Source organism: Carettochelys insculpta, chromosome 14 (genome assembly GCF_033958435.1).
Source record: "Carettochelys insculpta isolate YL-2023 chromosome 14, ASM3395843v1, whole genome shotgun sequence".
NCBI lineage: Eukaryota > Metazoa > Chordata > Testudines > Carettochelyidae > Carettochelys > Carettochelys insculpta.
In genome coordinates, this window is record NC_134150.1 from 9,709,643 (window position 1) to 9,737,357 (window position 27,715).

Genomic DNA, 27,715 nt, shown 5'->3' on the forward strand with positions numbered 1-27,715 from the left:
CTAACCCCAACAAAACCCCTCACAGATTATTTGTAGATTTGTTCCACTATTGCTACACATTACTTTGGACAGATCTGTTGTAAATGTTTTAATATGAAACCTGAAACGAAATGGGCAGATAGCGCAGTGGTTTAAGCACTAGCCTGCTAAAGACAGCTGTGAGCTCAATCCTTGAGGTGATCATTTGGGGAGCTAGAGCAAATAGATTTAAGGAGGGAAAAAAAAAAACTGCCAAGGATGATGAAAGGTCCTGCTGTGAGTGCAGGGGACTAAACTTTCAAGGTCCTTCCACTTCTATGAGAGAGGTGTATCTCCCTATAGTTCTTCCAAAAATTAGGAATGAGCTCTGGTATTTAGCTCTCAAGGACTGTATATACTTTTAAAACCGCCCTTAACACCTAGGTACCTAGTACTGTATTACAATTTAAATTCAGTTTGTATTAATACTAACCTATAGGAAACACACTGATGCTGCAGTTAAATTTCAAAAATTTGAGTAATGGTATTCTATAGCTTGTTTTTGGAAAAAGGCAAATTTCCAGACATTGACTAGGAGAAATAAATGATTAGAAATCCTTCCAATAGAAGAAATGATGAATGGCCTTATTTCAGGATGAAAGAGACGACATATGTTTGCCATTTTTGGAATGTGAACAAAATAAATACACAGAAAAAATAATAAGAGGCTGACTAAACTCAAATTAATCTTGCCAGGGAGGTTGAGCCAGGGCCTGGGGAAGCAGGATTTTGAGCTGCACTTAACTTGCGTTAATATGCACTCAAGTTAAGTGCAACTCGAAATTGCATATTTTGAGGGTTTACTGTATATGTATTAAACTTATTTGAAGCTGACTGTTTAAAGACTTACAACTAATTCAAGATCCAAATGCAAATTCTGGTTCTTATGGGAACAAGGTGGCCTGCAGATAACCCTGAGAAAGCTTGTGACTCCAAAACACTGAATAGGCTTATTATTAAATTGTAAGAAAGGTTATTGCATTGGAATAATTTATCAGAAAAGTAAGAAGCACTATAGATTATATTCAGCTCTCTGAATGGGTGGGGCATTACCAAAAAGTCAGGACTTTGTAATTTAGTTTACAGAATGCATTTTAAATTACGAGCACATCACCAAAAATATGCATACATCTATTACCACAGTAAAAGTCAGTCTTTATTCTGAAACGTAAGAGAAAAATGAGTGAATTTGCGTAAGAGTGAGAATAATGTTCTCTTGTTATTAAAACGGTTTATTTTTAAGGATTTCAACAACTGTAGCGTTCACATCTGTGATTCTTCACAACCTGTTGACTAGGGTTGCCGTGTGTCTTGCTTTTTGCCTGGAATGCCTGGTTGAATAAGGACAATGACAGCTCAGGTCAGCAGACTGGCCCATTAAAAGTCCGGTCTCTGGCTTAGCAGGGCTAATGCAGGCTTCCTGCTCATCACCTGCAGAGTTCTGGGAAGCAGTGACATGTTCCGCCCCTGGGTCTTACACACAGGGGCAGTCGAGGGTCTTCACATGCTGCCCCTGCCTCATGTGCCAGCTCTCCAGCTCTTAATAGATGGTAACCACAGACACTGGGAGTGCACAGAGCTGTTTGGCTATGCTTCCACCTAGGAGCCATATGGGGGATATGCTGGTGTGTCCAGGAAAGTAGTTCCTGGAGTTCGCATGCCTGAACCCCCATGCAAGCCCTCCCCCTTGATCTCCATCCCACTCTGCAAACACTTCAATTGCCCCCTGGAGCACCCTCCTGCGTCCCAAGCCCCGAGCTCCAGCTTAAAGCCCAAACTCCCAACTGGTGCCCTCCCACCCTTGTGCCCTAACCTCCTGCCTCAGCCCCGAGTCCCCTCCTGCACCCTAAACTCATTTCTGGTCCCACCCTAGCACCCACACTCTTGGCTGGAACTGTACCTCCAACCTCTCAGCCAGCCCAGTGAAAAGAAGGAAGTGCGTGAGGGTGGGGAAAGCAAGCCACAGAGTGAGCAGGGTCAGGGCAAGTTATGATAGGTTTGGTATTAGTAGAAAGTAGGCAGCCCTCAGGAGGACAATGAACATGGGCTTGGCTCATGTGAACACAGTTAACTTTCATAGAAAATTAACAGACAGTATGGAGGGATGCACAACTCCTGTTTCAATCCTTCTGATGTTTGCATTCATTACATAATTTGCCACATAATGGTGTCTGCACGTATAGGTCAGTCATCTGTAATATGTGAGATACTGTATGTTCTTATTGTGGAAACACAGCCCAATCAAATTTTCTTTTGCAGTTTGGCAAGCCATCTCTTTCATTATGCCTGTGTGCAGTACTACACTGGCTTACTGTCCGGGAGCGTCTTTTCAAGTGGTTGTAACCATCAGCCACTCACTCCTAGCTAGTGTGCTCTCAGATGAGTGGTGTACAAGTGGCCTTACCTTCTGGCATGGAAATCCCTGGGCTGATCCCTGAGGACCCCCCCACGTATATACCCTTTGCTCTGAGTCCCACACCACTCTGCCCGTTATTAAATTAACTCCTCCTCCATATTTCCTGAATGAAATAGTGGTTAACTCTGGGGCTAGCAAAGCAAAGCACCGACACCCTCTGCAGTTACAGTTGTTCACGCTGTGCATAATCCTTGACTGCAGACATGCAAAAAGGATGAAGTCAAAACACATTTGAACTATCCAAGAGCATAAACCACAGACATGGCTGATCCACATAAGCCTGCTGGTCTGTGTCACAGACCTTGGTATGAAAGAGCAAACCTACTCTTCACTGGCTGAGACCTGCAATACCTCTACCTTCTCCAAAGACCTCTACCTTCTCCAAAGGCAAGAGTGATGTTTGAGACTTTTTCCTTGTCTACACTAACCCCGGCCACTGATCTAAATCTACATGACTTCAGCTATAGTGTAACTGAAGTCTAAGTACCTACTGCGGCCTCTTGTGTGTGGTAAGGTTGGTGGAGGCTGCTCTCACACAGACACTGGCTACTTTTCTTGTCCTGGCGGAGTACCAGCATTGATGGGAGAGCACTTGGGGATTGATTTATCACATCTAAGATGACATGATAAATCAACGGCAGGTGGATCAATTGCTGCAGCATAGCGGAGACAAACCCTCATTGCATGTGACTTGCCCACACTCTTAAGATGTCTTGATTTAATTTGTCCCATCCAGCGACAGGGGCTAGCACAATTAATTTCCAGCTGATGATTAATAAGTGCTCTCATCTAGTCACGTAAAATCTTTATAAACTCACTCAAGTAATGAAAGCAACTCCCTAACATATTCTGGGCTTGCCCTTTCCCTTCTGTGCTATATACCAGGTATGCACTTTGCAGTAAGCTTGTCAATCAGATTCTCAGCGTAACTGTTTCATGTGTAACATATACAATTAATCATAAACATATTCCAATATATTCACAAAATACAGTTGGTACATTGCTGTGCATTTATATATAAAAATATATGGAAGCTCATGGTAATGTCTAATTTATTTTAATTTATTTATTAATTCAATTTTTTAATTTTTTCTGTTGGGGGGGAGATCTATATTAATGAAATACTCCGCATCTAATTCTTATAATTTTAGAATCTGAGGGGAGATTTGTTTTATTACAGGCTGACTAGCATTAAGTTTTGAGACTGTAATAGTGCTTTGAAAAAACTGAATAGAATGTTAACTATTTTCTCTCTCTACCTATCTAATAAAGACATTTAAGTCAAATGAGTTACTCCTGTGTAAAACCATAGTAGCTGAGAGAAGAATTAGGCCCACATATCTCCACACAAATACACAATGGATATACTTGCATTTTCTTTTGCATTACATAGCAATTCATGCATATTAATATCAACACCCTTCCAACAAGGAGACAACCAACCACCGAGAGACCCATCGCTGAGTCTTAAATTTTGAAAATAAATAACAGAGACGGCACTGTATTCCAACCAAATCAACACTTTTCTTCTATTTACCAGGCATAGTGCTTCCTTGTAAGTGTTGTATAGAATTTTTTGCTAAATTAATTTAGCTGTAGTAAGATAGTCCCTCACTTAGTAAGTCTTTGCTGGGAAGTGAGCGATTCATTTTTGTGCTAATCAGGATCTGAAATGTGCATTTATTATTCTCTCTCTCAACAGATACACCTCTGTAGAAGTTAATAAAAATAAGAAAATTAAGATAAAAGGTTCTGTAGACAAGGCACACTTTTGAATTCCTTAAGTGTTTAACTTTAAGCTATAGTGAACTAGTAGTGTAAGCATGTTACATGGATGGCCGGGCACTGCCATGTGATGGAAGTCAGTGTGAATGGCTCTGGGGTAGGTCTGGGGGCAGAAATGGGGAGGGCAGGGACAAGCTACTTTGTAATATAACCTGTTCAGTCTTTTCAAAACCAATGAGTCTAAATGTTGTGAGCACTGACTCTTAATAGTGATTTCACTGCAAAAACCCTTTCAAGTTGGCCATGTCTACGGATGGGCTCTCATCAAATTGAAAGACATCAACATGGGCTGCAGATTAAGAGCTGCACCCACTGTACTGCCCTGTAAAGTAAGCAAATCTACGGAGGCATGAACTGTATTTGTTTCCAAAAGACATTTGCTTCCTGTTGGATACTAATAAAAATACAGAAACAATCTGTTTTTATAAAATCCAAACTTAATAACCTTTCTCCAATCCTTACCTCAACTTCTACCTTGGTGAACAGCTGGCACAAAGTCATCAGACAAAGTTGTTTGCTGGGGAAGGCAGAAAAAATGGTAAGTTTTTTGTTTTTTTTTTAAAGTAACAATATACTTACAGCTGACTGTCTTGCAAATACCATTTGCTTACTTACTCTTTTTTTGCCCCCCAATAATATACCTATGCCTGAGCTGAACTTTCTTGAGCTGCTGTCTAAAGTTTTCTTCTTCATAGGGCTTGTTCCTGCTTCTGTTAAAGTTAAAAACATTTTAGCAGTATTTATGCTGCAGTTTCTTTGGGGAAAAGAACCTGTTACATTTTCTAATGCGATATGCATTTACACATATGTACAGATTCACTGGCTTTAAATAAAACACAAGAAAGTTCACATCTTGCTAAGCACTTTTTAAACAAGGCAGAAGATGTATTGTAAGACATGGTGAATCATGACTGTGCCTTCCTGCATGTTAGTCAACCCCAAGTTATTTGGCTCAATACAGGAGTAACTGGTCTGTGTCATGAAGAAGAGAAGAAGCCTCCGTACAGAAGAGGAGAAGCCTCATACCCCCAAGGCTGGGAAGTCTACTGCCACCCCTGCAAGAAGGAAACGTAGAGTAGTGGTGGTGGGAGACTCTCTTCTGACGGGGATGGAGACACCCATCTGTCGCCCTGACATTTCCTCTCGGGAGGTGTGCTGCCTGCCCGTGGCCCATATCCGAGACGTTATGCAGGCATTGTTGAGGATTATCTGGCCCTCTGACTACTATCCCATGCTTCTCATCCATGTGGGCACTAACGATACTGCGAGGCGTGACGCTGAGCAGGTCAAGAGTGACTTCAGGGCTCTGGGGGCATGGGTCAGGAAGTTTGGGGCGCAGGTGGTATTCTCTTCAATCCTGCCTGTCAGAGGTAGGGGCCCAGGCAGAGACAGGTGTATCCTAGAGGTGAATGCTTGGTTGCATAGATGGTGTCGCCAAGAAGGCTTTGGTTTCTTTGACCACGGGATTCTTTTCCGGAAAGGACTGCTAGGCAGAGATGGCGTTCACCTTTCGAGGAAAGGGAAGACCATATTCGGACACAGGCTGGCTAACCTAGTGAGGAGGGCTTTAAACTAGGTTCGACGGGGGCAGGGGAGCAAAGCCTGCAGGTAAGTGGAGAGCACAGACACCTGGGAGATGAACTTGAAATGGGAGGGAGTGTGGACTACACTGGGAGAGTAAAAGAAGGGCCAGGGCAAAACTGGGAGGCAAGACCAAATCAATGCCTGAGATGCCTATATACAAATGCAAGAAGTATGGGAAATAAACAAGAAGAATTGGGAGCACGAATAAATGAATACAACTATGATATCGTTGGCATCACAGAAACTTGGTGGGATAATACTTATGATTGGAATGTTGGTATTGAAGGCTACAGCCTGCTTAGGAAGGACAGACAGGGAAAGAAGGGAGGAGGTGTTGCCTTGTATATTACAAATGTACACACTTGGACAGAGGTGGAGATGGACATAGGAGATGGACAGGTTGAAAGTCTCTGGGTTAGACTCAGAGGAGTACAAAACAAGGATAAGGTCCTACTAGGAGTCTACTACAGGCCCCCTAGCCAGGTGGAAGAGGTGGATGAGGCTTTCTTTAAACAGCTAACAAAATCATCCAGGGCCCAGAATTTGGTGGTGATGGGGGACTTCAACTATCCAGGTATATGTTGGGAAACTAATACAGCAGGGACAGACTGTCCAATAAATTCTTGGATTGCATTGCAGACAACTTTTTATTCCTAAAGGTTGAAAAAGCTACCGGGGGGAAGCTGTTCTAGATTTAATTTTAACAAATAGGGAGGAAATTATTGAGAATTTGAAAGTGGAAGGTTGCTTGGGTGAAAGTGATCATGAAATCATAGAGTTCACAATTCTAAGGAAGGGTAGAAGGGAAAACAGTACAATAGAGATAATGGATTTCAGGAAGGCAGATTTTGGTAAACGCAGACAGCTGGCAGGTAAGGTCCCATGGCAAGCTAAACTGAGGGGAAAAATGGCTGAGGAGAGTTGGCAGTTTTTCAAAGGGACATTACTAAGGGCCCAAAAGCAAGCTATCCCACTGCGCAGGAAAGATAGAAAACATGGCAAAAGACTGCCTTGGCTTAACCAGGAGATCTTGCATGATCTCAAAATAAAAAAGGAATCGTATAAGAAATGGAAACTAGGACAAATTACAAAGGACGAATATAGGCAAACAACACGAGCATACAGGAGCAATATTAGAAAGGCTAAGGCACAAAATGAGCTCAAACTAGCTACAAGCATAAAGGGAAACAAGAAGGCTTTTTACAAATACATTGGCAACAAGAGGAAGACCAAGGAGAGGGTAGGGCCGTTGGTCAGCGAGGAGGGAGAAACAGTGACAGGGAATTTGGAAATGGCAGAGGTGTTTAATGATTTCTTTGTTTCGGTCTTCACTGAGAAATCTGAAGGAATGCTTGACATAGAGAATGCTAGTGAAAAAGGGGTAGGTTTAGAAGCTGAAATAAGAAAAGAACAAATTAAAATTTACTTAGAAAAATTAGATGTCTGCAAATCACCAGGGCCTGATGAAATGCATCCTAGAATCCTCAAGGAGCTGATAGAAGAGGTATCTGAGCCTTTAGCAATCGTTTCTGGAAAATCGTGGGAGATGGGAGAGATTCCAGAAGACTGGAAAAGGGCAAATATAGTACCCATTTATAAAAAGGGGAACAAGAATAACCCGGGAAACTACAGGCCAGTCAGCTTAACTTCTGTGCCAGGAAAGATAATGGAGCAGGTCATTTAAGAAATCATCTGCAAGCGTTTGGAAGGTGGTAAGGTGATAGGGAACAGCCAGCATGGTTTTGTTAAAAACAGATCGTGTCAAACCAATCTAATAGCTTTCTTTGATAGAATAACGAGCCTTGTGGATAAGGGAGAAGCGGTGTATGTGGTATACCTAGACTTCAGTAAAGCATATGACACGGTCTCACGTAATATACTTATCAATAAACTACACAAATACAACTTAGATGGGGCTACTATAAGGTGGGTGAACAACTGGCTGGATAACCGTACCCAGAGAGTAGTTATTAATGGTTTTCAATCCTGCTGGAAAAGTATAACTAGTGGGGTTCCACAGCGGTCTGTTTTAGGACTGGTTCTGTTCAATATCTTCATTAACGATTTAGATATTGACATAGAGAGTACACTTATTAAGTCTGCAGATGATACCAAGCTGGGAGGGGTTGCAACTGCTTTGGAGGATAGGGTCATAATTCAAAAGGATCTGGATAAACTGGAGAAATGGGCTGAGGTAAGCAGGATGAAGTTTAATAAGGACAAATGCAAAGTGCTCCACTTAGGAAGGAACAATCAGTGTCACACTTACAGAATGGGAAAGGACTGCCTAGGAATGAGTACAGCGGAAAGGGATCTAGGGGTTATAGTGGACCACAAGCTAAATATGAGTCAACAGTGTGATGCTTGTGCAAAAAAAGCAAACATGATTCTAGGATGCATTAACAGGTGTGTTGTGAACAAGACACAAGAAGTCATTCTCCCGCTCTACTCTGTGCTGGTTAGGCCTCAGCTGGAGTATTGTGTCCAGTTCTGGGCACCACAGTTCAGGAAGGATGTGGAGAAATTGGAGAGGGTCCAGAGGAGAGCAACGAGAATGATCAAAGGTCTAGAGAACATGACCTATGAAGAAAGGCTGAAAGAATTGGGCTTGTTTAGTTTGGAAAAGAGAAGACTGAGGGGGGACATGATAGCAGTTTTCAGGTATCTAAAAGGGTGTCATAAGGCAGAGGGAGGGAACTTGTTCTTCCTTGCCTCTGAGGATAGAACAAGAGGCAATGGACTTAAATTGCAGCAGGGGAGGTTCAGGTTGGACATTAGGAAAAAGTTCCTAACTGTCAGGGTGATCGAACACTGGAACGAATTGCCAAGGGAGGTGGTAGAATCTCCATCACTAGAGATATTTAAGAAGAGGTTAGATAGATGGCTTTCAGGGATGGTCTAGAAAGTGCTTGGTCCTGCCATGAGGGCAGGGGGCTGGACTCGATGGCCTCTCGAGGTCCCTTCCAGTCCTACTCTTCTATGAAGGAAGTCAGATTAGATGATCTCCTTAAAATCTATCACTCGACGAGAGGTGAAGCTTACTGGCTGGCAAACAGGAAATCTTGAGTTTCAACCTCAGGTCTATCTCTTACAACTTATATGAACTTAGGTAAGTAATTTCATCTCTGTGTGTTCATTCTTCCACATGAAAACTGAGCTAATATCTACTGACCTCCCACCTACAAGAAGAGGGAAGATTAGTTAAGAGTTTGTATGAATTTTGCACATTTTCACTAGCATCTAAACATTAAACAAGAAACCATCCATGCACTTTGGGTCTTGAATGCTTTAAAAGGCAGTATGAAGTTTTAACATGGGGGAAGTTGGGAAATGAGGTATGGTTAACCACTTCCACCTTTGACTGCAAAAGTGTTCTTTCTGTTAGCACTCTCATGCTGAAAGACAGATGATTTTACTTGTAACTTTGAATACAGTAAATGATGAATCCTAGAAACAACTTTATTGCATATTGGAAGAGTTTTCTGAGATACAGAAGCACTGGCGGAGTGGGAGGGCTTGCTGGTCCTTTCTTATGAATTTTAACAGCTGAGTTTATAATTAAAAAAATTAAGCACCTATCCCATAGTTAAGACACACACACATGGAGTAAGGGTTTCATTCAAGGGCTTACAGAGGTTACATCTATACTATGCAATAAATTCAAAATTTATTAATATTGATTCTGTAACTTTGGAATTCTTAAGTTCGAATCTGACCATCCTCACCTCCCAAGTGCTCCTCACAAAGTCGATTCATATACACTCAAATTGGCCAACATCAACTGTTGCAGTAGTGCATTGTGGGCAACTATCCCACAGCTCCCTCATCCCCATAGCATTGTGGGTATGCTCACTGGTCTTTGACATCATCTTCCCACATCGCACTTTCCTCATTCCCCTCCCAAACCCCGAAAATATGCCAATCCCTACAAATTATACAGGGACCCTCAAAGTTAGAAGAAAGAGGATAGGAAAGTCTCAGGAAAAAGATTTTTTGACTTTATTTAAAATAATACAGGGACCCGAAAAGAGTGAAGACAGACAAGATAGGAAAGTTTTTCAGAAAACAGAGTTGCTGATCAGCAGAGTCTTTGACTTTCCGGTACACTGTAAGGCTTCCATGCAAGAACTGTCTTGTCAACTGGCCATCCATTGCTGTCCCACCTCCAATCATTGCATGGGATCCCTGAAAATAATACAGGGGCTTTGACTGTGTTCTAAAGTTAGAAGAAAGAGGATAGAAAAGTGTAGAAAAAAAGAATTTTTGACTTTCCCTTACACTATACAGACATTGCCAACTAGGTGACAGTGAAATATCATACACTGAACTCATAACGCCAAGTGGAATCTCACATAGCTCCTCCTCCCTGTTTTTCTGAGGGGGTCAAAGCATGAAGACAGATGGCAGATACTAGCAAAAAGATTATATAACTGAAATATAAAACCAGGTGTCTGCAATGGACATCAAGCTCCAGAAAATATTTTTGGCAGAGTGTGGGGGGCGGGTGTTGTGGTCTGCGGCTGCTAAAGAAGCCCCTCAACTATCTTAGCTACTAGGGGACAATTCCCCCTGGCCCCGGCAAGCCCCAGTGGTCCCATGCTTTCAGCTTGGGAGTGTTAATTGGGGGCCAGTTGAAGTGGTCCTCCCTAAGTACCTTAGCTGCCAGAGGACATGTCCCTATGGTGGCAGCAAGCCCCCAAACATCTTAGCCATCGGGGGAGACTTCTCCCCAGTGGCAGCAAGCCCCCGAATATCTTTGAGTGTGTTTAGGGCTCCAAGGGTTGGAATATATGACATGGTGCTGCCTGGCAGCATTGTCAGCACTGAACAGCAGGGACATCCTTTTAATGGGTTGGGGGCTACCCTTGTGATTTGGCAGAGGATGGGAAAGACCCAAACTGCATGGTGCCTGTGGGAGAGGGAAGGGGTTCGCACACAAATGTAAAGTGCCGAGAAGAAGTTTCTCGGTGTGTTACACAAGCATGACCCCCACAACAGCCTTGTTCCCATGTGGCGTGGTGGGGCAGTGGCTGGTGCCAGGCAGCGCAGAAAAAAATAAGTGTAGAGACAGAACCACAAACTCCCTGCAGGGGCTATTTGTAATGGGTAGATGCACTCACTCTGCTAATAGCAAAGAAAGAAACACATTCCTCAGGCTCTCATACAAACATAAAACCACAGCCAAATTCACGATCTTCCTGTTACCCAATTAACTGGAGACCAGCAGCCAGAGTGGAGCGGTGAGGGGTATTGTGGGTCACATATGGGACACCTCTAGATGCTATTATTTTAAGATGTGGCGCTTCCACATTTGCCTTTAATCGAACTTCTGAATTCGAGCTTGACGCTATACCCATCAGGTAACTGTGATATTGTGATCTCGATATTAGTGCTCCCTAAACAGAGCTAATGGTATTTACAGTGAAGATAGTCACATGGTAATATCAAGCTAACTGCCTTAAATTCAAATTTATCTCATAGTGTAGATGCAACCAGAGTCTAAACCACCTCTTTATCTCTGCTCTCATTTCCTGCTACTCTTCCCTATTTATCCTCAGGCTTTTCCCTTCATCATCTCCTCTCAAAGGCTAGGTCTAGATTAGAGTGATTTTCTGACAAAACTTTTGTCAACAGATTGCAGCCAGACTGCAAAGCAGATTGGAAAAGCAATCTGCTCTGTTGACAGAGTTGCTGGATCGCTCACCTGCTTTCTCATCAAAATGGCCAACCTGGAAGCCCTGTCTATCGACAGAGGGCCTCCTGGAATGTCCTGACCAGCTTTTTGTGAACAGATCTCTGTCGACAGAAACATTCTCCCTCATGTGGGAAAGGCAGAATACCGCTGACAAAAGTGCTGCATTCTGTCAATTTGCTGTAGACAGAACACCTTGGGAATCTAGATGTTCCCTGGGTTCTGTTGACACAACACCAGCTTCGTCGACAAAACCCTCTAGCACTGTGGTGGCCAATATGCTAGCCACTCAACACATGTGGCAAACTAGACACTGCAGTGAGGCAAAATGCAGCTCCTTGCAGCCACACGTGGAGCGCCCTCCACCTGCTCCGCACACACGCCCCACCACTTGGTGTGACAAGTGCATGGTGGCAGCAGCTCCTCCTGTGTCTTTTGCCCTGTGCAGCTCCTGCAGCCCTGGCATGGCCCCAGTGGCTTTGGCTCTAATGGTGGCTCCAGCAGCAGTGGCTCCGGTGAGTTGCTGGCATATTCAATTAGAGCACGGGAGGGAAGGGGGTGGGTGGGCTGGGGGTGCATGTCTCTGGGGGAGGAGGATGGCATTCAGAGTGGGGAGAGAGGGTGGGGGTGCCTGGCTTTGGGGGAGAGCATTTATTTAGTAGGGGGCTGGGAGTGCCTAGCTCTGAGGGAGAGGGAGGGCATTTATTTAGAGTGCGTGTGTGTATGTGGCAAATATGGAAAGACAACAAGTACACGTGTGGCAATCTTTGAATTCCTATTGGACATCGCTACACTAATGTAGTCATAGTCAAAGTGTGCTTGAGTCCTTCAATCATGTATCCCCTGTGCTCATATCTACTCTTGCAAATCTTAAGTTCTTAGGTGACATGAAGGTTTGTGCCAGAAAGAGAAGTGAGAGCAATTAACACCATAAACAGGAGTACTTCAGCCTGGCCACAGCAGTCCCAGTCCCTGGTGTGCCACTAGCGTGGGTGCTCCAGCACAGCCAGAGGAACCTCCATCCCCTAGGTCCTCCCCAGCTATTCCCGCTCCCATTTAATCAGCTAACCAGTTAAACCTAGCATTTAAATAGGATTTTACATCCCTAGTTCTCATACTCTCTGGTTTACTAACTGGCCCCACTGGAGGATTTATTTTTTATTCTGTTATCAATCTGAAGATGCAACCTTTATAGTTTAAAACTGATGTCATATTTGAATAAGAAGTGAAGCTTTAAAAGGTTTGATCACATTTTCAGTTATGCAAGTATTAAGTCTACGTTTTTAGTTTTTCCTGTTTATACCCACTTACACCATTTCATGCTGTCCTTTTCCATTAAGATATAATATCCAATTAGTTTATCATGTTCTTTTTAAAGATCCTTCTCTGCAACACATTTTCTAAACATTTATGCACAGCTCTTTTACTTACGCTATTGTTAAATAAATTTGGGATCCAGATATGCAATTCTTGAAGATCCCATTGGCACCCATTTATTTTCTTTTAAATGTATTTGGGAAATTCTTTTCCAGCATTATCACCTCTTAGGAAACATGAAATAATTGGCATAAGAAATGTCTTGATGGTTACGGTGTAATTACAAGGGTTTAGTATAATTTATAGAAGAGATGCTCTGGAACAAAACAAAACAAAAGGAGAAAGTAAGTCAATCAGCTTATTATCTGAGGTGTTTGTACACGAATGCAAGAAGACTGGGAAACAAACAGGAGGAATTAGAGACCCTGGCACAGTCAAAGAAGTATGAGGTGATTGGAATAACAGAGACTTGGTGGGATGACTCACGTAATTGGAGAACTGTCATGGAAGGGTATAAACTGTTCAGGAATGACAGTCAAGGGAGAAAAGGAGGAGGAGTTGCGATTTATATGAGAGAGCAATATGATTGCTCAGAGCTCCAATTCATGGAGGGAGAAGAGACAGTTGAGTGTCTTTGAGTTAAGCTTAGAAGCAGAAGCAACAAAGGTGATATCGTGTTTGGTGTCTGCTGTAAGCCTCCAGATCAGGTAGGTGAGGTAGACGAGAATTTCTTCAGACAACCAAGAGAAGCTTTCAAATCACAGGTGCTGGTTCTCATGGGAGACTTTAATCACCCAGACTTTTGTTGGGAGAGCAATTCAGCAGCACACAAACAATCCAGGAAGTTTTTGGAGAATGTTGGGTATAACTTCCCAGTCCAAGAGCTGAAGGAACTGACCAGGGGCCGTGCACAGCTTGACTTGCTGCTCACATACAGAGAAGAAATAGTAGGAGAAATAGAAGTGGGTGGCAACCTGGGCTGCAGTGATCATGAGATGGTAGATTTCAGGATCCTGACAAAAGGAAGAAATGTGAGCAATAAAACACAGACCCTTGATTTCAGAAGAGCAGACTGATTCCCTGAGAGAATTGATGGGCAGGATCCGCTGGGAAGCTACTATGAAGGGGAAAGGAGTTCAGGAGAACTGGCAGCATTTTAAAGCGATTTTATGGAAGGCACAGAAACAAATGATCCTGATGCGCAATAAGAAATGCAAATACGGAAGGCAACCAGCTTGGCTTGCAAGGGAAATCCTTGGCGAGCTTAAGCGCAAAAAGGATGCATATAAGAAGTGGAAACTTGGACAGATGACTATAAATATATGGCTGGAGTATGCCGCGGTAATCAGGAAAGCAAAAGCACAACTGGAACTGCAGCTAGCAAGGAACGCGAAGGGCAATAAGAAGGGCTTCTAGAGGTATGTTAACAATAAGAGGGTTATCAGGGAGGGTGTTGAACCGTTACTGGATGAGGGAGGTAACCTGGTGGCACATGATGTGGGAAAGGCTGAAGTACTCAATGCTTTTTTGCTTCAGTCTTCCTGGACAAGGTCAGCTCCCCAATTACGGCATGAGACAATGCAGTATGGGAAGGAGGTGGGCAACCCTCAGCGGGGAAAAGAATGGGTTAAGAGCTATTTAGAAAAGTTAGACACGCACAAATCTATGGGTCTGGAATTAACGCATTCAAGGCTACTGAGAGATTTGGCAGATATCATTGCAGAGCCTTTGGCTATTATCTTTGAAAACGCATGGAGATTGGGAGAGGTCCTGGATGGCTGGAAAAAGGCAAATGTAGTGCCCATCTTTAAAAAAGTAAAGGAGGACAATCTGGGGAACTACAGACAGGTCAACCTCAGAAAAATCATGTAGGGACTCCTCAAGGAATTCTCATTTTGGAGCACTTAGAAGAGGGGAAAGTGATCAAGAGTAGTCACCATGGATTCATCAAGGGCAAGTCATTCTTGACCAATCTGATTAGCTTCTATGATGAGACTCCGTAGACATGGGGATGTCAATGGATGTGATATACTTTGATTCAGCAAAGTTTTCGATAGAGTCTCCCACAATATTCTCGTTCATAAGTTAAGGAAGTATGGATAGGATACATGGACTGTAAGATGGATAGAAACCTGGCTTGACAGATGGGCCCAAAGGGTAGTGGTCAATGGTTCTATTACTAATGGTTCAGTATCTGGTTGGCAGTCGGTTTCAAGTGGAGTGCCCCAAGGATCAGTTCTAGGGTCAGTACTGTTCAACATCTTTATTAATGACATGGATGAGGACATGGATTTCACCCTCAGCAAATTTGCAGATGACACGAAGCAAGGGGGTCAAGTAGATACCCTGGAGGGTAGGGATAGGGTCCTGAGTGACCTAGACAAATTGGAGGATTGGGCCAAAAGAAATTTGATGAGGTTCAACAAGGACAAGTGCAGAGTCCTGCACTTGGGATGGAAGAATCCCAAGCACTGTTACAGGCTGGGGACCGACTGGCTGAGTAGCAATGAAGCAGGAAAGGACCTGGAGATTACAGTGGATGAGAGGCTGGATACGAGTCAACAGTGTGGCCTTGTAGTCAAAAAGGGGTGCATTAGGAGAGGCATTTCCAGCAGATCCAGAGAAGTTATTATTCCCATCTACTTGGCTCTGGTGAGGTGTCATCTGAAGTATTTCATCCAGTTCTGGGGTCCCCAGTGTAGAAAGGGTGTGGACACATTGGAGAAGGTTCAGTGGAGGGCAACGAGCATGATTAGGGGTCTGGAGCACATGACCTTTGAGGAGAGGCTGAAAGATTTGGGTTTACTTAGTTTGCAGAAGAGAAGACTAAGAGGCGATTTGATAGCAGTCTTCAACTTCCTGAAAGGGGGCTCTAAAGAGGATGGAGAGAGACTGCTCTCAATGGTAACAGATGACAGTCCAAAAAGAAAAAAGGAACAGAAACAATAAGAATTTCACATCCCTGTCTGCTTTTCTGTAACGTGAAAAAAGCAAAAGCCAGGAGAAGACTAACCAAATCAACGTTTCACAATATCTAGGCACAGTTATTTAACTGCAACATTTTTCTCTTCTGTATCAGTTATTATTCTGGTGTTACTAGTCACCAGAAAATCCAGAACCTTACTTTTTTTTAAACCATCTGTGAGAACCATCCTGATCTATCTACAATGCCAAAGCCTGTAAGCACTCAAGCCTTAGAATATTTCTTGGACACTCTACAACCAGGGCAGAGCCTCTGCATTTATAAAGTTTAATTCTTGAATAAATGGAAAGAATTATTTGGAAATGTTACAAATGCAATTCACCTGCAATAGTGCCTGGTTTTCCTGTCCTTTTACCCTTTGAACACTGGTTTAAAACTCTTGAATGCATTGGAATTACTCTAGAGCATTGTTTCCCAAAGTGTGGTCCACAGCCCAGTACTGGTCCTTGGAAAACAAAATACTGGTCCTTAGACAATGTACAAATTATCATTATGTAATATTATTATTGTGAATAAATAATACACAGTGAAAATGTGTTCATTTTCATTCCTTTTTTAAATATATATTTATATGTACTGAAAAAAAAAAACCAGGTCCCAACTATATAAAGTTTGAGAGACCCTTCTCTAGACTGATACCAATAAAACCAAGGGTGAAATTCAGGGTGATATAACTGGAAAAGGATACATGCTTGTAAGCAGAAAAATAAAACAAGTACAAAACTTGTTGGCACAAGAACACTGCCTATCTTTTATATAGTGCTTTTTATTGCACTAGCACTGTAGTGCTTTTTATTGCAAAGCTCTTTAAAAAGGAAGTTAGCAACATTTTCTCCTTTTTATAGATGGGGAGACTGAGGCACAGAGAGATGAAGTTATTTGCCCAAGGTCACCCAGCAAACCAGCAGTGGGAGTCTTGAATCCCTGGTTAATGCTCCATCCATTAACATACTGTACACTGGACTCCGTTACATATTGTCATTACAATCCCCAAATACATTCCATTACAACAAAAAGCTAAGAAATGTATTTCTATACATTTAACAGGGCTGTTTTGCCATTACCAGTCTATTCAGTAATTGGTGAAGTTCTTGTATGTTGTTTTTAACAGGGTTAGGAGACTTACAATGAATAGCCTTGCCATGTCCATGTCACAGTATCCTTAAAAAAATGAAATATATGAAAAGTCAAACAGAGGGGAGAACAGAAGTAACAGTGGAAAAGTAAAATTACAATTGGGTGAAGAAGATGATGATTTTTACTGTCCTATAATAATGAAAAAAGGAAGTTAACGTGACTGGAATCCACAACCTTTCAAATGTTTTCACCAGCAGCTGCATTTCCACAGTATGACAAAGGAAACAGGTATGCAGCAGAAAAGTTTGCCCATGCGGTTTTGTACTGACTGATGTTTTACATCACCTAGCTTCTTATTGAACTCCCATTAAAAGCCTTCACTTGGGATTTGGTACTAGCCCCATTAAAGGTGCTATTACAAAGAGATTAATCTAGTTCAGATCTAAACTAATTATAATCCACTCCTATTCCAGGAAAAACAATTGTATGGAGTGGTTTGGTCGTTCTGCTTGAGATGGCAGCACTAACTGTGCCACACCATTCTATGGATATAAATAGTCTTGCCTATTTCCTTCTTTAAAAAGTGATGCTTTTCATTTATGCTAACCCAATATTTCCTATGGCTTCACTCCAGTGTTTTAAAATTGACCTACAAAAGGATGAAAAAAGGGGTTGGGAGTGGGGAAGGAGCTGAGGTGATCTGTGCTAGTCTGGAGTCTGAAAGAATGTATCAGTTTGTTTTAATTAAGAAGCAAGTTCTACTTGTTTTGCCATCACAGAAATGTTAGAAATGTGAAGTCCTATCTTCTCTGGTATTGCTGGAAGACAAGTGAGAAACACTGAAGTGGTTTACTCTGAGATTCTTACCTTCCTAATGGAAAGGATGTGAATGTGCAGTCTTCAACAAGCATTTCATTTGTTCCAAAATATCAGTCAGATGTTATTTTTAAACAGTTTAAGAATATCTTCTCCCACCATGCTGCTTTTACTCCTTTGGCATGTATGATCTCACCATTTACACAAGGTTCTCCAGTCACCAGAGTCTTTCAGACCAGACTGGAAGCTAAAGCCAGACAAATCCAGACTGGGCATAAGGTGTAAATATTTGACAGGGAATGAGGAGAAGGGTAATTAACCCCTGGCTCATTTTACCAAGGACTCTGGTGGATTTTTCATCACTGACATTTTTAAAATTAAGAGTGGATGTTTTTCTAAAAGATTTATTCTAGGAATTATTTTGGGGAAGTTCTATGGCCTGTGTTATGTAGGAGATCACAGTGGTCCTTTCTGGTCTTGGAATCTATGACTCTAGACAGCATCTGCAAACAAATATCAAAAACAACCTTTTGGGACTTCTATACATAGCTCAAAGAAGCTAAAAGGAGGCATAAGTCCATATTTTTTTCCTTTACCCCATCATCTGGTAGAGAATCACATTGGAGATAATCATAGCTTAGGCAATCTTTTTTTAAAACTGTTGTTACAGGTGGTTCCTACCTTTCTACCATCATGTACATACTGGGCATGACTACAGAAAAAAAAAAAAGGGTCCTGAACAGAAGCAAAATGTAGTGCAAACCCCAAGCCCCTCTCTGCAGAGCACACACACCGCATAAGGCTATCTGGACTACCTGTGTCGTAGGCTGTGTCTATGCTACAAGATAAAAATCAAATTTCAAGGAGTTAGCTCGATATTAAAATGTCACTGTCTTCAAAATTAATACTATTATCTTGATTTATTGAGATGTAATACTGATTACAAAGTATCAATATTACAGGATGGGTATAGTGTCAAATTCAAATTTAAAATCTCAAATCAAGGCTAGTGTGGAAGCACCATGTCCATAATTTGAATTGATCAGCCTCCAGAAGTGTCCCATATGTATCCCACAAAGCTATGCGGTGACCCTCCATGTATGGCCACTTTGTTGTATGCTGCTCTCTATCCAGGTGCACAAGAAGAAGGTCATAAGAAGCCCGTGAAGTTTTGACTGAATTTGAATTAGAATTAGAATTTGAATTGGAATTCAGCAGACCCCAGCCCTGCAAATATAAAGGGTGCCCATTATGAAAAAAATTCCTTTGCCCACTGCATCGCACCGCTTCGGTAGCAGTTGCATCATGAGCCATTTACTGCAATCATGAGTGCTCAGGGTAGTTATCTGCCCAGCACTTCTCAGGGTCGCAAGAGAGCCCCAGCAAGGACCTACCAGGAGATTCTGGATCTTCTTGCGATTTGGAGAGACAAATTGGTGGCGAAGAGACTTCGGGTGGCCAACAGAAATGTGGCAATCTGTTAGCAGATGTCATGTGAGATGACTGCCCGAGGTTACTCCTGGGACTCAGTGCAATGCCAGGTGTAGGTGAAAGAACTCCAGCAGTTGAGGGAAGGCTGAAGGTACAGCTGCCCACTGAAACTCCCTGCTCCGCAGCAGACATGCAGCTGAAGGAACTGGTTGGCTGGCGGAAGGCTGAAGGCACAGCTGCCCATCGCGTGCATTTTACTTACTGCAACTTAAGCCCCTCCCACCACGTAAAATCATTCATACATTGACATGGTATGATTTACTGGCATTATGTCAGATTGAATGGGCAGCATGGGCGTTATAGATCATTCATTAAGCTATTTTTTAAAGCATGACTCATTACTGCTGCCTCAGTGACTAAGCCCTGCCTATGGCCTCTGCTTCGAGTTCCAGATGGATGTGAAAGTCTGCTTCCTTGATTCACATATGTTGTGCAAAATAGCAGATATCGCAATCATAGCGTGGACATCAGTTTCAGAAAGATCCAAACATGTCAATAAACATCTGAACTCTGCTTTTAAAGGGCCAACAGCACATTCCACCACCATTCTGCTCCTGCCGAGTCTGTGATTGAAGTTTTCCTTGCTGGGGTCCAGGGCTCCTGTGTAGAGCTTCATAAGGCAAGGGAACAGAGGGTAAGCAAGTTTGCCCAATATAACAATAGGCATCTCCACGTCACCAATCGTGATTTTCTGATCTAGGAACTTTCTGTACAGTCCAGAATTTCGGAAGATGCACACATCAAAAACCCTCTGTGACCAGCCAACATTGATGTTGGTGAAGTGACCTTTGTGATCTACCAACCCCTGCAACACCAATGAGAAGCACCCCTTTCTGTTTATATACACAGAGGCCAAGTGGTCTGGAGCCATGATGGGGATGTGTGTGCCATCTATTGCCCCACCACAATTAGGAAACCCCTGAGCAGCGAAGCCATCCACTATGGCCTGTACATATTCCAGGGTCATGGTCTTCCTGAGGAGACATGACAGATTGCATGGATCACTTCCATCACCACGGACCCCACTGTAGATCTGCCCACCCGGAACAGATTTGCCATTGGCCAGTAATGGTCAGGCATTACAGCCTTCCAGAGGGCGACTGCCACTTGCTTCTGAACTGTTAAAGTCAACCTCACTCTTGTGTTGCTGCACTTCAGGGCAAGTGCCAGCACATTACGAAGTTCCATAAAAGTGGACCTGCGCATGTGAAAGTTCTGCACCCATTGCTGGACATCGCAGGACTCCAAAATAATGTGTTCACACCAGCATGTGGATCCAGGGCAGCCAGCAGCTGTAAGTTCTTGGAATGCAGTTGGAAGACTTGCTCTTTCAAACCATTGTCGACATCATCATGATACTGAACTGTCATTGAGCTTTGTAATCAAAGGAAAAATTGCATGACAGCCAGTGTGATTGCCGAACTGATGTGTGCTATGAGTTGAAGCACCTGGGGATCCATGCTTGCACTGGAATGGCACAATCTTCAGTTTGTTTTTGCATGGTTCCTGGTGCTCTGAATTCTGGGACAGTACTTGGAATTCTGGGATTCAAACATAAAACACCCACAAGCAATGGGGCTAAGGCACTATGGGATAGGTACCCACAATGCACTGCTCACACTGTCGAACTTGCATAGGGCAATGGAGATGCAGAGATGACATGGAAAAAAGGTGGGTTGAATTTCAAGAAGGTTTGTAGACATGTAATTAGAATTCAAAATATCTAGGTTTAATAACTGAATTTATTAAAAATTGAATTTATCTCATAGTATAGACATAGCCTTAGTCTAGCTCTTTGAAAAGTGAGGTTGGGTGAGGCCGGGTGGGGCCCTGCTCTCTCCTGCTTCTTTGGGCAAATTGGTCCAGCATCTCACAATGGAAGGAGAAATCATCCCATAAAGTCCAAAACCGAAATTCTCCTGTTATCCAAGGCAGTACCTACTGCTTGACTGAAGCAGAAAGGTTTTGAACTTCTAAAAAACAACTTTGCAAAACAGCACTTCTCAGCACTTTACATCTGCTGACCTCACAAGCACCTAACCAAAACCAATCAATCAATTCAGACAAACTCCTGTGAGGGAGATAAGTATCATCCCTTTTTTCCCCCATATGAAGAAAATGAAAACAAAATAATTAAGTTCCTTACTTGCTTTAAAAATATCAGTGGAAAATCTCCCTTTGAGATCAAATGAGGGGTCCAATGCCATACTGGAAGTCTGTGACAGGAGGACCATTAAGAAAACCTGAGATCTTCACATTTCTAGCAGTGAGGAGCACAGACCATTAGCTGCATTGGGGTGGGGACATCACCCAGAAACTCCCACCTCCCTCAGTACAGGGACTCAGCCGTGCGGCTGCATCTGACTCCAACTCAGTGTAAGGGTTGGCTCAGCCCAGCAGTCTCCAAGTGTGGAGGGGATCCAGGTCTGGGGCAGTTTGGGTGTGGGTGACTCAGTGGGAGATCTGGATGCACAAAGGCACACTGGCAGCCTTGGGAGGCCAGGCTAGGAAATTTTGTGGGCCCCTCTAAGCTCTTGGGCTGGTGTGTGAGGGGAATGAGTGGTTCAGTGTGGGAGAAGGCTGCCAGAAAGTGGGCTTAAGTACAGGGTCTGGGTGGCAGGCAGGCTGCAGGAATAGACTTGGAATTGGAGATCTAGGCAGGAAGGAGGGTGAATGACTAGGTTGAGAATTGGGGGTCTGGGGTGGGAAAGGAAAGGAAGTTACTTTAATTTTCAGTTAGTTGTGAGAGGTGATGAGAAAAATGTATTTCATTAAGGCTACGTCTACACGTGCAGCCAACATCGAAATAGCTTATTTCGATGTTGCGACATCGAAATAGTCTATTTCGATTAATAACGTCTACACGTCCTCCAGGGCCGGCAACGTCGATGTTCAACTTCGACGTTGCTCAGCTCAACATCGAAATAGGCGCAGCGAGGGAACGTCTACACGTCAAAGTAGCACACATCGAAATAGGGATGCCAGGCACAGCTGCAGACAGGGTCACAGGGCGGACTCAACAGCCAGCCGCTCCCTTAAAGGGCCCCTCCCAGACACAGTTGCACTAAACAACACAAGATACACAGAGCTGACAACTGGTTGCAGACCCTGTGCCTGCAGCATAGATCCCCAGCTGCCGCAGAAGCAGCCAGAAGCCCTGGGCTAAGGGCTGCTGCCCACGGTGACCATAGAGCCCCGCAGGGGATGGAGAGAGAGCATCTCTCAACCCCCCAGCTGATGGCCGCCATGGAGGACCCAGCAATTTCGACGTTGCAGGACGCGGATCGTCTACACGGTCCCTACTTCGACGTTGAACGTCGAAGGAGGGCGCTATTCCTATCTCCTCATGAGGTTAGCGACTTCGACGTCTCGCCGCCTAACGTCGAAGTTAACTTTGAAATAGCACCCGACGCGTGTAGACGCGACGGGCGCTATTTCGAAGTTGGTGCCGCTACTTCGAAGTAGCGTGCACGTGTAGACGCAGCTTAAATGTACATTTAAAACCAGGAGGATATCCTGGTTCCACTCAGGTCCACAGCAAAACTTTCACTGATTTAATAGGGCCAGGATTTTACCAAAGTCCAAACATATATCCACTGAAGTCAACAGGAAAGTTTTGGTCATGATCTAATTATACTCAGAAGACAAAAACTTCAGTCATCTTACTTCCAATCTGATGTACAACATTTAGGCTGCGTCTACACGTGCACGCTACTTCGAAGTAGCGGCAGTAACTTCGAAATAGCGCCCGTCACGTCTACACGTGTTGGGCACTATTTCGAAGTTGAAATCGACGTTAGGCGGCGAGACGTCGAAGTCGCTAACCCCATGAGCGGATGGGAATAGCGCCCTACCTCGACGTTCAACATCGAAGTAGGGACGTGTAGACGATCCGCGTCCCGCAACATCGAAATAGCGGGGTCCTCCATGGCGGCCATCAGCTGGGGGGTTGAGAGATACTCTCTCTCCAGCCCTTGCGGGGCTCTGTGGTCACCGTGGGCAGCAGCCCTTAGCCCAGGGCTTCTGGCTGCTGCTGCTGCAGCTGGGGGTCCGTGCTGCATATACAGGGTCTGCAACTAGTTGTTGGCTCTGTGTATCTTGCACTGTTTAATGAAAGTGTGTCTGGGAGGGGCCCTTTAAGGGAGCGGCTTGCTGTTGAGTCCGCCCCGTGACCCTGTCTGCAGCTGTGCCTGGCTCCCTTATTTCGATGTGTGCTACTTTGCCGTGTAGACGTTCCCTCGCTGTGCCTATTTCGATGTTGGGCTGAGCAACGTTGAAGTTGAACATCGACGTTGCCAGCCCTGGAGGACGTGTAGACGTTATTCATCGAAATAGTCTATTTCGATGTCGCAACATCGAAATAAGCTATTTCGAAGTTGGGTGCACGTGTAGACGTAGCCTTAGCTTTGTAAATATTAAAAGACTTTGCTTTTCCTTCAGTAATAACTCCTGTTGACTTACACCACTTTGCTATTGGGGCCTGGGGTGGCCACTACATTGGTAGCATTTATTTATATGGCACAATTCGGGAGTGGGGAAATAAAAGGGTGGTTTGTTTGTTTGTTTGTTTAATTAAAAGACTGATAGGACTTGAGAGACCAGAATTTTATACCCAGCTCTCCTACTCATCCCTGACGGGATCTTGGAAAAACTGTTTAAATTTCTTCATCAGTAAAATGAGGTTGACATTTACCTCACCTTCCTCACACATACGTTATGAAGGGAAATTGATTAATACATTTAAGTTTCTGGAGTATTTTGGAGAAAAGAGAAGTTACTCACCGTAGTAACGGTGGTTCTTCGAGATGTGTCCCCGTGGGTGCTCCACCATAGGTGACGGCTTGGCCGGCGCCGCAGATCGGATCTTCCAAGCAGTTTCTGCTGGACCGTGCATGCGCCGGCGCGCGCCGCTCCCTGGCGCGCTCCTGGACATGTGCGCGATCCGGTCCCCGCCAGTTCCTCGACCAACCGCCTCGGTTGCCCCTGCAAAACACTAACAGAGATCCGAAGCGGGGAGGATGGGCGGGAAGTGGAGCACCCACGGGGACACATCTCGAAGAACCACCGTTACTACGGTGAGTAACTTCTCTTTCTTCTTCGAGTGTCCCCGTGGGTGCTCCACCATAGGTGACTACCCAGCAGTAACCCAGATAGGTGGTGGGTAATCGGATTATGTGCAGCTGGTCCCCGAGAGGACCGCTGCAGAGAGACGGGTATCCTCTTGGAATACCCTGTGAAGGGCGTAATGTTTGGCGAACGTGTCGTAGGATGACCAGGTCGCCGCTCTGCAAATGTCTTTCAATGCAACGCCCTTGAAAAAGGCTGTTGATGCTGCCACCGCCCTGGTGGAATGAGCCCTGGGAGTGGCTGACAAAGGAGTCTTTCTGAGCTCGTAGCACATTTTTATGCAGGATACAATGTGCTTTGAGATTCTCTGCGATGAGAGACCTTCTCCTTTAGATTTGGGAGCGAGGGAGACCAGGAGTCTATTCGTTTTTCGGAAGGACTTGGTCCTGTCTACGTAGAAGGCTAGCGCCCTCCTCACATCCAGGAGGTGTAGGCGCGCCTCTTCGCTGGAGTTATGAGGCTTTGGATAGAACGAGGGTAGAACAATAGGTTCATTGATGTGAAACTCGGAAGAAACTTTGGGAAGAAAGGCTGGATGCAGCCGTATGGTTACCGCCTCCTTGGAAAAGACAGTGCAGGGTGGCGTTGCCATGACTGCCGCAAGCTCGCTCACCCGACGGGCTGACGTAATTGCAAGAAGAAAGGTCGTCTTTACTGTAAGGAGGCGAAGGGGAACCGTGGCCAAGGGCTCGAACGGTGGTCCCATGAGTGTGGTAAGCTCCAGGTCCAAGCTCCACGAAGGTGGAATCGGTTTCCGAGGGGGGTATAGGTTTACCAACCCTTTGAGGAACCTGGTAACCATAGGGTGGGCGAACACCGTGTGCCCTCCCTCCTCATGTCTGAACGCCGAGATGGCGGCAAGGTGGACCTTTAACGAGGATAGCGAGAGTCCTGCTCTCTTGAGGTCCAGTAAATACTCTAGAATTGTAGGTATAGGCACCGAAAGGGGGGCCAGATGCTTGGTAGAACACCAAGCCATGAAGCGAGTCCATTTTTGTTTGTAGGTTTTCCTAGTGGAAGTCCTCCTGCTACTTTCTAGGACTTGCTGTACTTCCACTGTGCATGTGCTCTCTAGGGAGCTGAGCCATGGATTAGCCACGCTTGCAGTTGCAGGCTTTGGGGGTGCGGATGCACTATGGACCCCTGGGCTTGCGTGAGCAGATCCGGCGCCACCGGAAGAGGCATCGGTGGGCGGTCCGACAGGCGCAGGAGTAGGGGGAACCATGGTTGGCGATCCCATGTTGGGACTATCAGGATCATCCGAGCCTTGTCTCTCCTGGCTTTTTGCAGAACCTTGTGGATCAGCACTGCAGGGGGAAACGCGTAAAGCAGGGGGCCTCCCCACGGGATCGCGAACGCATCCCCCAGGGACCCCCGGCCCAGCCCTGCTCTGGAGGAGAATTGTGGGCACTGTTTGTTGTGCTGAGTGGCAAACAGATCTATTTGGGGAAACCCCCATGCGTGGAAAATCAGCCGTAGTAGATCGGGACGGATCTGCCACTCGTGGGTGAGCGCAAAACGTCTGCTCAACTGGTCTGCCTTCACGTTGTGCGTTTCCGGCAAGTAGGAGGCTCTCAGGATTATATCGTGGGCGATGCACCAGTTCCATAGGCGGATTGCTTCCGCGCATAAGGTACGGGATCGAGCTCCTCCTTGCCTGTTTATGTAAAACATGGTGGAGGTATTGTCTGTACTGATCCCGACGACTTTGCCTTGTATACGGTCTCGAAAGTGTTTGCAGGCGTTGAACACTGCTCTGAGCTCTAAAACATTGATATGTAGAGACTGTTCCGTGGGTGACCACAGTCCTTGAGCCACCTCTTCGCCCATGTGCGCTTCCCACCCTATGAGGGAGGCATCCGTAGTGAGGAAAACCGATATTTGCTGCTGATGGAAGGGTACCCCTGTTAGCAAGTTCCCGGGGTTTACCCACCATTGCAGGGATTTGCGCACCCCAGGTGGGGGCGACACCACCCTGTGAACGGTGTGTACTGCCGGCTTGTATACACTTGCCAGCCAATGTTGCATGCTGCGCATGTGCAACCTGGCGTTCTGTACCACAAACGTAGCCGCTGCCATGTGGCCCACCAGCTGCAAGCACGTCAAGACCGTCACCGTAGGGCTGAAGGTGATGACCTGCACGAGGGAACTGATGGCTCGAAAGAGAGCCTCTGGTAGGTATACTCTCGCCGAGACCGAGTTTATGCGAGCCCCTATGAACTCTATGTCCTGTGAGGGGTCTATCTTTGATTTTGCCAGATTGATAACCAGGCCAAGTGAGGAGAACGTGTTTGCTGTGACGCGTATCATGCGGAGAACCTCCCTTTTCGAGGTCCCTTTGAGCAGGCAGTCGTCCAGATACGGGAAAATAAACACCCCCTGTCTGTGCAGGTAGGCTGACACCACTGCCAAGGTCTTGGTGAAGACTCTGGGGGCCGAGGAAAGGCCAAACGGTAGGACCTTGTATTGGAAGTGTTCGTTGCCCACCATGAACCGGAGAAAATGTCGGTGAGCCGGATGAATGGTTATGTGGAAGTACGCGTCTTGTAGATCGAGGGCTGCGAACCAGTCTCCATCGTCCAGTGCTGTAAGGATGGAGGCAATAGTGATCATCCGAAAACGTTGCTTGCGCAGATACCTGTTGAGGCCACGAAGGTCTAAGATGGGCCTCCAGCCTCCTGTCTTTTTCTCCGTCAGGAAATACCGAGAGTAGAACCCTTTCCCTTGCAGTTGCTCCGGCACCTTTTCCACCGCCCCTATGAACTCTAGGTGGGCCACCTCCTGCCTGAGCCTGGCTACATGGGAGGCCTCCTGGGGGTGGGGCTTGGGCGGGGGTCGCGGCGGCGGGAGCGACTGGAAGGGGATGGCGTACCCCGTGGCTATGATCTCCAGCACCCATTTGTCTGTGGTGATCCTTTGCCACTGGTCGTAGAATGGTCGGAGGCGATGGTGAAAAAGTCGTTTCAGATGATCTTGTGCAATGGTGGTGATGGCGCAGCCCTGGATTTGTATGTCAAACTTGTGGCCTTTGGCCCCGCCCCGAGGACGGACGGCCCTGTTGTGAGCGTCGCCTGGGGGTTCTGTACTGCTGGTGCTGCTGATGCCGCCCTTGCTCGTAACCCCTGTGATACTGGGGGCACTGTTGCTGGTATTGGTACCGCCTTTGCTGTGGGTAGTACCTTTTCTTTGAGTATGGAGGGGTGTAAATCCCCAGGGTCCTGAGTGTGGCTCTTGAATCTTTACTGGAATGAAGGACCGAGTCAGTTGATTCAGCAAACAGCTTCTGCAAGTCGAAGGGAAGGTCGATTATCTTCGCCTGCAGATCTCTCGGTATGCCCGAGGTCTGGAGCCAGGACTCCCGTCGCATCACCACTGCAGTTGCTGTGGAACGTGCTGCCGTGTCCGCAAC

At 45.2% G+C, this 27,715-nt stretch overlaps 1 protein-coding gene across 1 annotated transcript in view; it reads right to left on the reverse strand.

Annotated features, from left to right (window-relative positions):
- The window catches only part of LPCAT2 (lysophosphatidylcholine acyltransferase 2), a 110,746-nt gene that overhangs the window by 42,410 nt on the left and 40,621 nt on the right, over positions 1-27,715 (reverse strand). Inside the window, exons 7-8 of the mRNA XM_075008329.1 lie at positions 16,922-16,956; positions 4,682-4,736 (exon numbers count right to left, since the gene is read on the reverse strand). Coding sequence (XP_074864430.1) covers positions 4,682-4,736; positions 16,922-16,956 — 90 coding nt within the window. The remainder of the gene's footprint in view (positions 1-4,681; positions 4,737-16,921; positions 16,957-27,715) is intronic.